The sequence below is a fragment of the Theobroma cacao genome, chromosome 9, assembly GCF_000208745.1.
Source record: "Theobroma cacao cultivar B97-61/B2 chromosome 9, Criollo_cocoa_genome_V2, whole genome shotgun sequence".
NCBI lineage: Eukaryota > Viridiplantae > Streptophyta > Magnoliopsida > Malvales > Malvaceae > Theobroma > Theobroma cacao.
Window position 1 is genome coordinate 30785057 of NC_030858.1, and position 14132 is coordinate 30799188.

Here is a 14132-nt window from a genome sequence, read left to right on the forward strand (position 1 = left end):
CAAATGTCATATGCAACTAATCATGGAATTCAGAGCGCTAATAAGAAATACATTCGGCACCAAATTTAATCAACCAAGAGAAATTGCTTCCACATGTATCCTAATTACTAGGGTGGAAAATGAAACTATGTTGAAAACTTATGATAACAGGCTAACAGCTAAATATAATATATCACAGCAACAGTGGAGGAAATATAGATACAAAATTGCACAGTGAAACTGCAAGCAGAATGGATCTGCTCCAAAAATTTGCTTTTCATTAAAAAAATTTTAGGTTCCCTAAAATATTCCTTCATATGCTAACTTACACAGCAATGTACCTTGTAAGGATATTGGCTCCACAAAGATAAAATATACAACTCCAGTCAAGCCAGCTCACTCTCAATAAGTTTATAGACATTAGAGCTCTCTGAATGCAATCCTCAAGCTGCAGTCTATAATCTCCTACTTTCATACCATTAACCATTCAAATTAGTCTTAACAGATGGTTAACAGTTCAAACTGCAGCAATGCAAAGATGAACTGCGGTATGGGAAGTTGGCCACCAGTACAAACAGCAAGCTTCATGGGACCAAATTTTCAATGACAAATGATGGATCTACCTTCATTCTGAGACCTTTTCCATATGCAGCAATGAGAAGAGCCTCAGCCCGTCCTTCGAAATTGAATAGAAAACAGAATTCAATGAGAAAATAATCAAGTTAACAAATGCCACTGAGAGAAGGACTAAAAACGAAATTAGGAGACCCTGCTTAAATCAAACTTTATCTTCCAATCTCAGGTCAAAACACAAAATCTACAATTTGAAAAAACCATTTGCTAAGAAAGTAAATAATGAGGAGCATGTGATCCATGATGCACACTGCATGAATCACTGAAGATGTTTGGTGGCAGCATATTTATGGTCGTCAGTTTTGAGTACTTCTGCAGGCTGCATTTCTTTCAGTTGCTAAATGTTGGGAATGGTCAGTCTCGGATTCTAAGGTCTCTTTATAGGAAGGCCTTGAAACTACTTAACTTGTTGGTTCCTGCAAACGTTCAAGACTCTGGAAGGAAGAGAAAGCAACCGTATCACCTAACTTTACGATCTCCACAATTAGTGTAGGAACAACTTTTAAAGAAAATATACCAGTTCGTAGGTCAAGGCTAAAAGGTAGCATAGGCACAGAGGGCTTGCCAAGTAGCAGCAACCAACGAGTTGATAAGAGACAGTTTTACACCAGCATTGATTGAGAACAAGAAGGCAGAAAAAAAGATTCACATAGCTTTAGCTATTGAGGGCTTCTATGCAATTTTTAAGTAACAAATGAGACTAATATCTATTGGAAATAAATGGGGAAAGAAAAAAGAATAATCATATGGACTGTAACTGGATCTACAATAAAGCAGATGGAAGGAAACTTTACAGAATGCAATTGGCGATTCTATAAAGGTTAAGTGTTACCAGTAATGAATATAGATTAGAATGCTATATTTTGGAAACAGGAACACGTACCATGATCCTTTTTCCTTTTCAATAGATCACTCAATGAGGGAAATAAAGTTGATGCAATTCTCCGACTATCATCCTGTCAAAACCCAGAATGGTAATAAAAAAAGGAAACTTAGCACTAATAGCTTAAACTAATGCTGTGAAAGTAAGACACTATACTGCATGCAATGATTGAGACTGATGACCAAGGAAAGAAAAACTTCAAAAAAAGTTTGCTTATTTACTTAGACCCACAGGTGCAGCTACTGGTGCCCTAAGCATATGCAAAAGTCAAGGTGCCATGAATCTCCTTCTTACCAATCAAACGGGAAGGCAAAGGTACATGAGGAATGCTACAGAAAATACCATCTTGTTTGAAACTTCCTTGACAAAATTGGAGTCATTAAAATGGAAAAGGTTCATGCAAAACAATGTGACTCCAATTTATTTTCCATACGTCCTTTATCCAAAGTCATAGTTATAGAGTATGGGGTGTCACGTTATGGGCCTCAAATTGTCACCTAGCCTGGTTTTATAGCCTCTTCCTTACTGAAGGAATTTTGTAACTGAATTGCATTAATAAAATTTCTTCTACCTTTAAAATAAAAATAAAATAAAGAAAGAAAAAACGAAAACAACGTGTCAAGCTAATAAAAAGTTTCAAATTTAAACTCATTTCAGAAGAAGATCCAATTGACTTTGTTTACATCAATTGTTTGCACTTGTTATTAAAATTTCAAAGCATGTACAAGTATAGAGTGATGTTATAAGCATAATACATTACCATCAGCAACCTCGCCTACTGTTTCAGTTGCAAATTTTAAAACTGAGAAACAACTCCACTGCCCATCCACCCCCTTCATCAAAGAAAAAGAAAACAGAAGGAGATGGGGAAAAAAGGGCTAGAAGAGCAATCAGCTTCACATTTCCAATTCAAAGGCAATATGCTGCAAGTTAAGAAAAATGACTCAACTGATTTTTTGCATGCATCTAAAAAAATTGTAGTTAAGCAAGTGATCACACACACACACACACACACATGATTGCACTCTCTTTTCCTTGCCACATGTCTCTTATCAACCCCAAGTTATTTCACTTCTATGCATACATAAATGCACTGTTTACCTCATTTATCTCAAATTATAACTAGGTCAATAGGCATGAATCAATCATTACAGAACAACACTAATATACCAACCTTTGTAGAACCAGCTCCAGTGAGTTCAAACCCTTTCTTCCACAACAAAGATGGCACTGGAACTACAGAAAACCCGGAGGCAACCAGTATTCCAATCCATAATCCATACCCAAATCCTCCACTCCACCAACCCTAGATTAAGAAATAAGAAAGTAACCTCAGCAAGACTATTAAATTTTGGAACAATTGATCTGTCATTTCTTTTCCTATTGATGAATGTAGGAGAATAAGGACATAAAGATGCTTTCCCAACTATGTAAAAGAAAGTCCGCAAAGGGACACTCCAACAGCTAGAGCTTGTGATTTTCAATTGAAGGTCTCAGGTTTGATTTTTGGAAGGGGGAGGTTGGGATTTGTGGGATGGGAAAGGGCTACCTCCCTTTCTGTAGTTCAAGATCAACTCAATAGGTTTCCATAAGTACCAAAAATAAAAATAATTAAACAACATTTAGGCCAATAGAATTTGCAAGAGGAAACAGAGAATGTTTAGATGGGGCAGAGATAGCACCAATAGATAACCTAAGGTAACAAATTAGAGTTGCAAGAAAAATGGACAAATAACAGCAGTTATGATGATGATGACGACGGAACCAGGAATAATAAGAGAATGATTGGAAAGGTCCAACAAAATTCCATTGTTTGGTAACAATGCTGACCTGTTTCCCATCTTTTGGATAGGGGATAGATTGCTCTATGTATGCAGCAGTACCTGAAGAAAGGCAAGCCCAATCAATGCAGAAGGAAAAGTGGAGTTGAAAAACAAAATTTCAACCTTGTATCTATAAACACTACCAAATCATGACCATACAAAGATAGCAAAAAGAATCAGTAAACATAAGCCAGACCTACAGTTTGCTTGGTTCACTTATTCTCCATGGTTGAACCAAACATTGGAAAAATTCAAAGAAAGAGAGAGCCAGAGAAGCATACCAATTGGAGCCTCTAAACTTCGAACCAACTGAACAATAGACCTGGCATCTAAACGTTTCCGAACTCTGTTGCCAACTCTAACAGGCAAGTGCGGCGAATCAAATACCTAAAACGTTGGATGAAAAAACCAAATACCATACACAATTTAATAAAAAAAATTAATGTCCAACCAATTGCAAAATGTTTATAACGCAATTAATTAATTCATTCCAATTTTAGAATACCTTGAAGAAAAGAAAAAGATAATATATTTTTAAAAAATGATACTTTAAACTGTTAGCGAAATGTACCTGGGCGGAGCAACCCGAAGAGTCAGTTCTCAAGAGTGCCAAGGCACCAGAGAGGTCAGGGTCAACACCAATGACCCAATTGGAATCCGCATTACTCCGGATCGGATCCTCTCGGCTGTCAGGCAAAGGGCAAGACAGAGAGTCCAACCAACTCTCCTTCAGAGCAGCAGCAGCATCAGCAGCAGAGAGCTTGACGCTGTTCGTTGCAAAAACTCTTCTTGTTGTTGATGATGGGTGGTTGTGTGGGTTCAGAGAAAGAGAGAGTGAGGAGAAAGGTACAAGTTTAGAAGAGGAAGAAGAGAGAAGAGGTTTTAGCTTGGAGGAGAGTGAGTTCATGTAATGGGCTTGAGAGAGGTTTAGTAACTGTGTTTCCATGGAAGATTCATTTAATTTCTCCCATTCTATACTCGTAATTCCTGCTTTTGCTTACACCCGGGAAAATAAATTGAGCATGGGCTGTTTGTTTTGCAAGGATATGGTTCTCCTATCAAACGGCTTTGAAGCCTTGTTAACTTTGTTTCCATTTGGTTTGATTAATAAAATTTAAATAAAATTTTTATTTTTTATTATATTTAATTATTTTTTAATTTTATTTTAAACTCAATAGATATTTACAATTAATTATTGATTAATTATTTTTACTAAAATGTCTCATTTTACACCTATTTTCTGTGGGAAAAAAAAATGACAAGTAACAATGTTATCATATTACATTAATATGTCACGTTATCATTTATTATGTCATGTCAATTTTATATAATATAAAATAATAAGTGATATTTTTATTAATAATAATTAATCATAAATGAATTTGATGTAAAATAAATTATAAAGATTTAATTAAATGTAATTAAAAAATATTTAATTTTTTTAAATAATTTAAATTTTTAAAAATATTATCTTGTTTGAAGAACAGAATTGAGCCTAATTGATTTTAATTAAAAAGCAAAATCAAAATCCAATTTAATTCTCTTTAAAAAACTAAATCATATTGAATTGAATATTTCACCATTCATTCGAGTCACCAGTATCACAAATTGAGTATCAATTTCTATATTTTAATTTTTAATGTATTGAAAATTTGATTTAATAATTATTATTTCTATTTTAAAAAATTAAAGTTCAAGATTTGAATTTTCTCTTTATAATAAAACGTTCCTACATTTATCAAAGTAAAAATATGCATACACACATTTAAGACAATTATAATATTCTTTTTATAATATGCTTTACAATAAATATAACAAATTTTTATTATTTATTTTATGTGAATTTTTAATGATTTAACACATGAGAGTTTGTGTATATTCAAAACTAACTAATTCAGTCCAACAACACTTGAACATTTAATTTATTGATTGATACATAATTTTTTTTATTAAAAAGCAAAATTCAATTTTAAAAAAAATTAAAAAAAACTAATACGATCCAACAACTAACAGTTATTTATATTTATTATTAAAAAGTATGCAATATTCAGCACCCTATTCATAATTTGCTCATGGAATATGTCACGAGCAGGTTTTGAGGTTGACTGACATCAAAATGTCTGGATCATTATTGATTTCAAATTATGAAGCTCAGCTCCGTGACTCAAGTGGTACTCTTACCAATCAAGGGGGAAGAATCAAAGCCAGGATTTGTTTGATTTCCTTTGGCAATCATTTAGTATAAATGATACCTAAGATCTAAATCAGGACAAAACTACTTGTTTTCTACTTAGCTTTTATAAATTGTTTACAAATTACAAAGCCAGGTATCTTCACGCAGCTGTTCATGCTACGAGACAACAATTGTATAGACAAATGTCTGGTCTCGGATCATTCGCAAAACCACAAGGCCTGGCATAGTTGTTTGAAATTTTATTTAGACACGAATAATAAACTATTAGTCATGCTTACAACATCTTGACAATAAACAAGTTTCGCTCTTTTGAATGTAATCTAGAGTACTTGTGGTAAGCTGTTGCAGCAGATAGCCAGCTAGGGACATGAACCCGGACTTTCTCCCCGATATCTTTCTAGTAGCTAGCTAGTTTTAAGCTTTGAAGAATAATTTGGAAGCTGTTGACCCAGGTTTTAATATATACATGCATGTCACTTTAGGGTTCCCTTCAATTCAGGAGCGAGAATTGGGCTTTGTTTTCAGAATCTATAATCCAAAGCTAGCCAACGATCTTGATTGTTGAATTGATAGCCAGCCTAGGCTTTTGCAGCAGGAAGGAAACTATGAGCATGACATCTCAAACGCCAAATGATTCCTTCTATATGAGTGCTCCGGCCAGCCCGAGGAGAATCAGCTTGGAAGGTTTGTGTTTCTATAGTGTCCCAACTAGTTCAACTAGGAAGACCCTGAAGGCTGCATATGATCTCGACACTGAGCCAACGACACCAAGAACTTTTGAAGATTCAAATTCCAATGTTGATGAGTTCGAGTTTGAAACTAGGCGTCGTTTCAATGTTGACGAATATGGATTCGAATCAGAGCCTAAGTCCGAGTCCAAATTGGAGGATCCACAAGAGAACCATGTTCGTAAGGAATCACTTCCTGCCATGGCGTTCGCTGATGAACTATTTTCTGGTGGGAAAGTCATGCCACTGAAGCCTCCGCCGCGACTTCAATATGCCAATGACAACAAGTATGATAAACAAAGCTCGACTTTGTCATCTCCCAGGTCGCCAACTGGTGTCCTAAAACTTCCATTTCAACGTAGGAGCTTGTGGAATGATGATTTTGATCCCTTCATGGTAGCTTTGGAGAACGTCAAGGAAGAAAAAGTTGAGAAATCTCAAGCAAAAAATCGTAGACGGGCTCGGTCCATGTCACCGTTTAGGGAGATAATTCCCAAGGGAACCTATGACTTATCAGGCTCAAGCCAGCAGCAAATCAATCAGATGGGTCTCATATTACCAACGCAACAATTAAAGCCCAACTTGAACAAGAGGATGGAGAGCAATGACTCAGCCTTTTTGATGTGGGTTCCAGACCAAAACAGGCAAATGGGTCGTCAAGAACAGCTGAAACAAGTAAAGAAAACCCCAATACAGTTGGCAGAGCCCAAAGGGGTTCTTTTTGCAAGCAGAGCAAGGCTTGTTAAAGTGGGCCATGAAAATCCAAGAAAGACCAATGTCATCAACCCAACAGTGGAAGAAGGAGAAAGTGCAAACGCAAGTGGAGAAACATGTACAAAGGAAACCATCAGCCAGAAATTCAAGAAACTCCTTTTCAGGAGCGGATCCGTGAGAAAAATAAGCAATGAGGAGAAGCCTAAAAGTTCAAATGCAACAGAGTCAAAGCCTAATATTACAAGGAAATTTAGCTTTAAGTCCATGGGATTAACCCAATACAATGAGGAAAAGGGGGTGTCTCAAGTGACCAGAATGACACTCGTACAATATAGACCTAAGTTGTTGCTTTGTATGGGTTATGGGGCTAAGTATGTGCAGTAAAAGGTGCCACCAATCTTTCTTTCTTTTACTTTTGTTTTTGTTTAGACATTGTGTTTATAATTTGCCAAAAAACGAAACAGCCCCTAGATGTTTGCGTGAGTCTATGTTGTATGGAAAATGGTGATCAATCTCTTGATCTTCTTGTAAAGGCTGGTAAACTAACTGCTGGCTCCTTTATATGAGAGCTAACCTGGTCATGCTCAAAATTTCTTTAAAAGGGAGATAATTACCTCTTATGACTTAAACTTTAAACTTGGGTTATCCATTAAAAGAAACTTGTTTGCATCTTTTTCCTTAGCTTGTTAATATGGAATTACTTTCAATTGCTTATTCCTTAAAGTTGAGTGTATGTCATGTGTGCGAGAGAGAGAGAGAGAGAGAGAGAGAGAGAGAGAAGCAAATTCTCTTGTCTTTCATCATATTGTTCAGTTAGTCATAATGCTCCAACAAATTTATAAGGCTGGAAACAAAGGATAATTTACAATTCCAAAGCTCTACAGGTGATATGATGTTGGAATAAAGTTGCCATTCTCTATTCCTCGAATAATCAATGGGCTCCCAAATGATTTTCAACAAAAAACTTTACATAATCGTGGGACATGCCAAATAAATAAGGGGATTTTACATGAACATTGAACTTTAACTCCCCATTCTTGCAACTTCGAAGTCGATTTTCAATTTCCAGGAGCACCATTTATAGAGCAGAAACCTGATAAACTTTGCCTAGTTGGAAGGAAAATAGGCCATATGTATTGAAATCGTGGTGACATTAGCATGCATTTGTACGCACAAGGCTATTCCAGGATTTCCGATGGCCAGAGCCGCTTCCATGTAGTAATCTCCTCCTCACTGCTAAGTTTTCTGATTCCCCCATAAAATCCATCTGCCTCATTTCCCTCCTCTCGATGGTCTTTCCTATTCATTGATGTGCGTCTCCACCTTGAGCCAGGGGTGTAATGATTGAACTCTAACACCACTGTGTCTGTAAGCATCACTTGGATGTTAGAACCGGGCAATAACACTCGACCATCAATTATGATGCAGGATTTAACACTGTATGTTCAACTGAATAGCAATAATTAAAGCTTTTATCTGAATACCATTACAGGAATACACTGCCTGTGAGAACCACATCTTTCATTTTTCCAGTTAGTTCCACCATAAATACTGAAAGTAAAGAATGAATCAAGAAAATTTCTGGAAATCTCAAAACTGCGATATACAATTATGCATGAAACAAATTATCCAAAAGAATAAAAAAGATAATGGACAACACAAATCAACTTCGTCTTTTGAAAAAAGATGTAGCTTTTGGACTGCAATGAATGAAGGCCTTTACCCTGTCTAAAATTGACTTCAAACAAGTGCACAATCATAAAAGCTAGAAGCTTTTACAATTATACAGAGGCATTTTTGTCTGCTTAAAGTATATTTATCTATTAATTGCAACAAATGTGCTGTTTCTGCTTTCTCAAGTTGCAAATGATTACCCAACGAGATCCTTTCTTTCTTTTGTGGTGTTGGAGAGAGGATAAGGGAATTAGTGCTGATGTAAGTTGACTAGTGGGCATTTGAGCTCTGTTGGTTTTGTGAACTTGTGATAAAAGACAGAAAATAAATGAAAACTAAGAAGTGTAGACCAACCTTTGCAGCCCCACATAGCCGAAAGATTCCAAATAAGCAAACAAACAGAGTCCATAGGAAACACAGGGTTCTTTCAGTGTGGTTGGCCATAAATATTCTGCTGAGACAGAAGTTATCACAATGCTGGTGGAAATTATGACATGCTGACAGTGATTTGTCTTGGGGACCAACCCAACAGCACAACCTATGGCCCATGTATTGGAAAAATGAGATTCATGATAACGACCTATCCTAAACTGCGTGTCCTCCATGAAAGTTAACTTTATATTCATCTCATCCACAATTTGTTCATGTCTTATTTTAAGAATATTAAACCTAAATAGCCAAATTTGAAACTCCCTTGGTCCTTCTCTCTCTCTCTCTCGGTTAATTTCTTCAAAACAAGGGTGGATTTTTCCCTCTTGTATTGTCAGCTTAGATTCATATGCCCCCTGGAGTAATTTAGAAGGCGGATAAAATGGGATGCTTGCAGTATGAAAGCAATATCTCCAGAGACAATTAGTTGTTAGATTCCCATTTTTTCTAGGCAATCCTATGGAATATCATAGAGTGCCATTTCAAAGAAGAAAAGATGAGATCAACTTACCACTATTATGACAACGGCAGTAATTTTCATTCCCATCACATGACTCCAAGTGACCAACCACACCATACCACCAACCTGCAACATATATGGTAATCTTATCAGCAATAAAATCATTATAAAATGATTAATATAAATTATTTAATATTCACCTGATGGCATACCCATTACATTAAACTATTTGCAGAAAAATGATATCAACAATACTTGATTAAGAATTCCTTCTATAAAAAGTTGCCTGCTGCTTAATTCTTGTACTATAGTTAAAAGCTTTCCTCAACCCATCAGAGAAGTTGAGATGATACTTTTCAAAAAAGGGAAAAAGAGTTGAGATGATATTCGGTGTAACCAGCTTTTTGTGACAGTCAATAATGGTATCACTAAGGTTGAACAGGTCTTCTTCAATGGAAACTTGACTAGCTATTTTTATGCTTTAGATTTTAAAAAAGAACAAATTTAATATATATGCGAACTCATCTTTCTGAACACTGCACTAGATCTTTCTTGAAAGTACGAAACGCTGCTTTTTTTTTTTTTTTCTTTCATCTTAAACCAACCTAAAATTCCTCAGGAAAATTTTGGAAGTGAATTTAACAAGCCCCCACGGGATAGCATTCCAAGTAACTTTAGAGTAAAACAAAACAAAACAAAACTTATGAAATACTTCAAGAAATTGATATGAAGAGCTAACCATAAGGGAATTCTTTGTTTCTTCTCCATTGAATCTCAATGTTATCACCTGGGCGTAGCTCATTCAAACAATAAGAAATATGAAGATCATGTGGTGAAGTATCAATAGGTGGTGCTCTTAGCCTTTCCCACGGCACACAATTCTCTATGGCCACGGCCCTCCTTCCATGTGGAGGGTACCTAAAATGATCAAACCAATCTAATGTCAATCACCAGATTAATATCCAAGCATTAGGCCTATTTTGATCCGCTGGAGTAGAACCTAATTTCATCTTCCAGGACACAGTATGAGAAAGTTTCAAAACCAAAATACCACCATCAAAATTATGTTCATCTCCCATATTACCTGGCTTGGAAAGTCTCAGTACGGGGATCATAACTGAGTTCCGCATCATAGCATGACAACATAAAGCCGACATGGCCATTCTGCAAAACAGCAGGACAAAGAATTTCGAATCAAAACAAAATTAGGAAAAACAGCATAGAATCTGCTGATTAAATTGGAACTAGCATAAATGTATAGCTGATTTAACAGCTGGCAATTTGGAGTTTCAGAATCAATACCTCACGATTATAGACCTGAGCAGGGAACCAGAATCTGCCAGTTTCAAGAGCAAGATACCAAGACATGATTGAATCATCTGGCAAAGAACTCTGCCTACTACTATCATCAACCTTTGATTTAATCCACCAAAATGGCCTAATAATTGATAAAATCCTCATCAAACCTTTTGGCTTCCCTTGTTTTACATGACTTGAATCCTTTCTTGAAGCAATATGCCATTGCCACTCTCTATAGGCCGCAGGACCAATAACTCTACCCCACTTTTTTTTCATATGCTTTTCCCAGAAATGATCACTAATACACCTACTTCTCAAAGAGCTGCAAACACCTGCCATACTACAGAGACCAGCAGGTGGTAGCTTTTCAAGAATGCATTCTAAGACCAATTCTGGTAAGTCCAAAACTGACATCACCCCTTCTTCAACCTCCTCAAAGTTATCAACTTTTGAAGTAAAAGATATCTTTTTTAGAGACATTTTGGAAGGGATTGTGGTAAAATAACTAAGACTAAGACTATTTTTTATCGACTTGGAAATGGAAAAAAAGGGTACTTCTTTCCAGAACCAGAGAGACAATAATCTCATCTCAGTTGCCCACGGTGGGAGTGGTTTCAAAGTTAAGGACTTCAAAAAGAAGATGAAGGGAAAACAAGTGATGAAGAAGTAAAGTAGCATTCCAAAATATAGAAAAAAGGTGAATTCTTTTTATGGGTCCAAATTCAATTTATCTAAGGCAAAAAGGAAAAAAAAAAATCAATGGAAGAACCCAATTGTCTCTCCCATTCTCTCACCCTTCCCTTCAAAAACAAAGTGGGATCTTCAACACAACAGGAGGAATACCCAACTTCGATGAAAAACAAAGGGGGTTTTGTTGGTTAATATGAAAGCCCACCAAACCCCAGAGGTGGGCCTCCCTTGTCAAGGTCTTATCAGAATAAAGATTAGTAATATAAGAAGAAAAAAAATTTTCTGTTTCTTTTTTAACAAAGTTTGATAACAAAAAATTACCTCAACCAATCCAAAGGCCTAAAAGAAAGCTAACAAAGCTTCCTCCTTCCTTTATTTTCCACAAGAAAAGAACTCAACCGTACAGACAGCCTAAACAGCTGTCATGTAATAAGAATGAGGTTTAGTGGACGCACCCAGAAACAGGTAGATGAAGGAAGATGGTGGTGGGGTTACTGAGATCTGATATGGGTTTGTGACACCTGGAAATTCTCCCCCCAAAGAATATTTATTGAAGATAACAAGTCTAGATACAAAGACCCATATCCATATGATCTCTGGAAAACCTTTCCTTTGTTTATGTACAAAACAAAAACATAAACATTAAAAAACCTTTTCTTTTTCTTTTGAAGATAATAAGGTGAGAAAGAAAACAAACAACAAATCTGGGTTAGTTGGGATTGAAAGAAAAGACACCCGAACCAAAGGAAAGAGATTGAGAAATTTGATGAATTCACCTTAGTTCATCAAATTTCTCTTATCTCCTTTTCTTCTTTTTGTTTTCTCTGGGTACAAAAAAATAGGGTGCGTAGGGATGGCTATAGGGAGACAAAGAATGGGCGGTTAAGGTTTAAGGGGGGGATATTTATTTGTGTGGATATTAAGAAGAATAGTAGAGAAGTGCAAAATTTTTATGTTGCTAGCGTTATTAAAAAAGATTTTGGCTTTGCCTGTGTCTTGATCAGGAGCTTTCAACAAGTTGGAGGAAAATCCGTGTAGCCAGAAAAAGCAACCGCTAGGATAACGTATGAAAGGAATCATTGATATATTATAGCGGTGAAAAGGTTTGGGATATGTTCCAGTAGGCCATCCGCCTATTCAGTTTAGGTACTTAGAACCACTGATTTAACACTACCTGGCAGTTGAGGATTGGAGGATGGTGACCCCATGACAATTCAATCCCATACAAGAATTCTCAAGTAGATTTAATTGTGTTACTATCAACTTTTCCCTCCTTTTAACCTAGGCTTTTAGTGCCTGCTCTACTCTTCATTTTTTGAAAGGCAAAAGGAAGCCTATACTACTCATTTATTATAGTAATAATTAATTACCGAGTTTGATGTAGTTTTTTAACCTTATTCCCAATTTTAGAAGTTGATTTAGAGCTCATTAATTTACAGGTTAAATACCTTAATTATGGATACCTAATTTACAATATTTTTAACAAAATTTCTCTTAAATACTTTTTTTTTCATCTAGAAATTTATTGGGTTTTTTAAACTAGATAATAAAACCTAACTCTTAGTCATTTTATTAAACCTTTTTATTCGATTGAAAGGGTAACTTAAACTCCAAATTAAAATACTTTTGTCAATTTGACAATTTTATCAATTGAAATTTTATATAAAAGAGAGTTGAGGCACTTCATTATTTTGATTAAAATTTTATGACTTGAGACACGAAAAAAAGTTAAAACATCACATAAGTGTCATCGTTAGGGATTTTCACGAGTAGAGTTACTTGTTTGAAACTCGGGGGCCCAGCTTGTCATGAACAGGACTTGAGTATAGAATTGTAAGCTTGATTTCGCCATAATTCAATTATCTTATTTAATTAATATATATATTTGCTAAGAAGGCAAATAAGTAGCACATGAGTAATTGAGTTAGCACCTAATTCTGATTAATTATATTTTCCACATGATTTAAACCCTTGCATTGCTGACTGACATCACACAGCGGGCTGCATCAAATTATTTTAATTTAATGTGGGCGGTGCGGAGCTCGGACCAATGATGAGGGTAAAAATCAAACAAGGGTAGGCCTAAGGTGAGGTCAAATGGCACTGGGAACTGGGAAAGGACAGTTGAGTCCATCAATAAGGGCTAATTTTGTATCACTAGCTGGTGGGCTAACACGTGACTTGCACGTGCATGTTGCTTTTCGATCTCCAAATGAAAGGGAGTTCCAATTTCCAAGGTAATATAATAATTTTTTTTTTTTACGTTTCTTTCTATCGATCTGAACGGCACAAGGACAACAATATTTTTCATTTTCAATTATAGTCCAAGCAAAATTGTTACAAAAATATTAAACACTCTGAAAAGTTTTTATGAATTTAATTACATGTACATATTTAAATAGAATTGTGTGTATTGACTAAGACATAAATTTTATAATTACTATTAAATATGAAAAAAAAATCGATTTAGAAACTTCCACTTATTGATTTTTTTATTCTTAATCTACAAGTAATTTGGGGTTTTGACCCTAACAATCCTTAGATTGCTGCCCTTTAAATCATTTTTTCTTTTTTGATTCTTAATGTTGACAGCTTCATCTGATTTTATAGGAGTCGATTATGGGTT

General features: G+C 35.5%; 3 protein-coding genes across 6 annotated transcripts; 1 reads left to right on the plus strand and 2 right to left on the minus strand.

Annotated features, from left to right (window-relative positions):
* On the minus strand, positions 207–4366 carry LOC18589960. Of its 2 annotated transcripts, XM_007015177.2 has the most exons (6): positions 3890–4365; positions 3600–3705; positions 3326–3378; positions 2670–2801; positions 1496–1568; positions 207–655 (listed from the first exon to the last, which is right to left on the minus strand). In XM_007015177.2, exons 1-6 carry the CDS (start codon positions 4262–4264, stop codon positions 564–566), a joined length of 831 nt encoding a protein of 276 aa, XP_007015239.1. In that variant the 5' UTR covers positions 4265–4365; the 3' UTR covers positions 207–563. The 2 variants fall into 2 exon arrangements, with proteins under 2 accessions (XP_007015239.1, XP_007015242.1); XM_007015180.2 differs by lacking the exon at positions 1496–1568 and having other exon boundaries at positions 3890–4366.
* On the plus strand, positions 6124–7338 carry LOC18589961. The gene has a single exon (XM_007015182.2). The coding sequence runs from the start codon at positions 6124–6126 to the stop codon at positions 7336–7338; it is 1215 nt and encodes a 404-aa protein (XP_007015244.2).
* LOC18589962 (F-box protein At2g32560) lies at positions 7728–12421 on the minus strand. Of its 3 annotated transcripts, XM_018128101.1 has the most exons (7): positions 10820–12421; positions 10602–10681; positions 10257–10435; positions 9569–9643; positions 8983–9079; positions 8439–8505; positions 7728–8320 (listed from the first exon to the last, which is right to left on the minus strand). In XM_018128101.1, exons 1-7 carry the CDS (start codon positions 11492–11494, stop codon positions 8306–8308), a joined length of 1188 nt encoding a protein of 395 aa, XP_017983590.1. In that variant the 5' UTR covers positions 11495–12421; the 3' UTR covers positions 7728–8305. The 3 variants fall into 3 exon arrangements, with proteins under 3 accessions (XP_017983590.1, XP_007015246.2, XP_007015245.2); XM_007015184.2 differs by lacking the exon at positions 8983–9079 and having other exon boundaries at positions 10820–12417; XM_007015183.2 differs by lacking the exons at positions 8439–8505; positions 8983–9079 and having other exon boundaries at positions 10820–12415.